Raw genomic sequence first — 2101 nt, 5'->3', positions numbered from 1 at the left:
TAAAGGGATAGTTCACCCAAAAATGAAAATTTTATGTTTATCTGCTTACCCCCAGGGCATCCAAGATGTAGGTGACTTTGTTTCTTCAGTAGAACACATTTGATGATTTTTAAGTCCAACCGTTGCAGTCTATCAGTCGTATAATGCATGTGTAAACCAGGTCACTAAAAAGTTAAAATAGAAGCTTGGAAAAATGTTATGCTTCATATGTAGAATAGAAAGAATATCCTCAACTCTACTCAAAATGTTATACCAATAATAAGAGAGATTGATAAAAAATAATTTTATTTTATCCAAATTTAAACTAGTCAGAGTAATCTGAGATCGCTGATTGGATGAAGCTAGAGGTTAGTCCCGCCCCTAGAGATCGTTAGAGAGAAGATGTGAGAGAAATCAAACGAGTGCGTTTGCTTTACAGAGCTCAGATAATAAGAGATAAACATATAAATTGAGTGTGAAACTTTTGAAATTGGATTGTATTGAACACAAGATTTTAGTGTTGATACTTTTAAGTAGAAGAAAAGGAAGATTTGCGCAAAGAGAAGCGGAATCAACGTGTTTAATAGAATCGCTTCATTTTTTTCCCCTTTTCTTTGTATGGATTATTTTCTTCTTGGTGAGTAATATTTTCTTTATAAGATAGGTTTTGAATGTGAGATTGTGTATTCGAATAATGTATTTGTATATATGGAAATGGTGAAGTGTTTGCCGTTTTATTGGAGAACTGCGTTAATGTAATGTAGAGTTATGAGAAAAAAAGGGTAAATGCATAAAAAGTGTTTAATGTTGGAAAAACAGTGTATATATATATATATATATATGTGAAATTAGTTTTTTTTCTCGGTGAAGTTCATTACCACGAGGTGCTAGGTTGCTAACCATGTACATATCCGTGTATGAGGAGAGTAAAATTAATCAGACAGACAGTTTTTGAATTTAAGTTTATTTGAAATTGAAATGAGATGTGACGGTGTGAATATTTGAAAAATGTGATTAATGAATATTATTTTGGCTTTGTGTTTGCAAGGCCGGGTTTTTTTTCCCTTCTCTCTTCCCTGTTTCTTTCTGTGCATATGTGTGTGAGTGTTTCTTCTGCTGTCGATCCCGAGCTCCAGTGGTTGAGATTGTCATTGAAGAATTGTCCTTGCCTGTTGCTGTGTGCACGTTGCTTGGACTGGCGAGCCATTCCCATCTGATCCGTACCTGGTGACATTATTTCAAGAGTGTGAAATATTGATTGGTAGGACAAACCATTTTTTCCCTTAATCACTTCCGTTTTTTTCTTCTTACTGGACTGAACAATTATTATTTTTTTCCCCTTCATTACGGACCCGCTGGATTGAGAAACTGATTTTTCATGGACTAAAGGCACTATTCAATTTTTTTCACGTGACCCCCTCTTCATTATTTTTTTTCTTTTCCTTGAGTTTGAACTGAGACATTGTCTTTATTTGTCATTTGATATTCCAACTGACGAGACACATACTGCTGTTTATGTGGTGTTTCTGTTTTTTCCCCCCGTTTCATTTGAAGAGTTACTAAGAAAAAAATCTAAAAGTGGTACAAAATTACATAGTTTCTATGGTAAATACTTACCTTTGAGTGGTTATTCCCTTCTTGCTTTTGTTGTGTATTTTTTTATCCAGAGAGTCGCGCTTAGTCTTCTGTGACTGGTCCAGAGTATGAAGCCGAAACCCGGCTTATCGTACCGTCTGGACATATATCGATGAGTGAGTCGACTGCAAGTCGAGCACCCGAGCACACTCTGTGACTTCGCGACCACCGTCTCAACGGAGGTACCAAAAAGTTCAGAGGGCGAAACCGGGGCATCGAGAAGAAAGCCCCTTTCTTTCCTCCCGAAGTCTGCCAGGTTCACCCACAGATGCCTCTCCGTCACTACTATAGCCGCCATGGATCTGCCCATAGCAGAGGCGGCCTGCTTAGTAGCACGGAGAGCGAGATCCGTGGTTTGGCGCAACTCAGCTACCTCATCAGGAGAAAGGCCCTTGCCTTTATCCAGGTCTTTCAGCAGGTCAGCCTGGTATGCCTGGAGCACCGCCATCGTGTGCAGCGAAGCAACAGCCTGACCTGCTGCTGCGTA

General features: G+C 38.9%; 1 protein-coding gene across 1 annotated transcript in view; it reads left to right on the top strand.

The window, feature by feature from the left end:
- The first annotated feature begins 560 nt into the window (after positions 1–560).
- Positions 561–2101, top strand: part of LOC107686498 (keratin, type I cytoskeletal 18-like) — a 17205-nt gene continuing 15664 nt past the window's right edge. Inside the window, exon 1 of the mRNA XM_016483533.1 lies at positions 561–616. Coding sequence (XP_016339019.1) covers positions 598–616 — 19 coding nt within the window. The 5' untranslated portion in view covers positions 561–597. The remainder of the gene's footprint in view (positions 617–2101) is intronic.

The sequence above is a fragment of the Sinocyclocheilus anshuiensis genome, unplaced genomic scaffold, assembly GCF_001515605.1.
Source record: "Sinocyclocheilus anshuiensis isolate Anshui unplaced genomic scaffold, SAMN03320099.WGS_v1.1 scaffold838, whole genome shotgun sequence".
NCBI lineage: Eukaryota > Metazoa > Chordata > Actinopteri > Cypriniformes > Cyprinidae > Sinocyclocheilus > Sinocyclocheilus anshuiensis.
The sequence above is the reverse complement of the archived record's forward strand: the minus strand, read 5'-3'. Positions and strand labels throughout refer to the sequence as shown.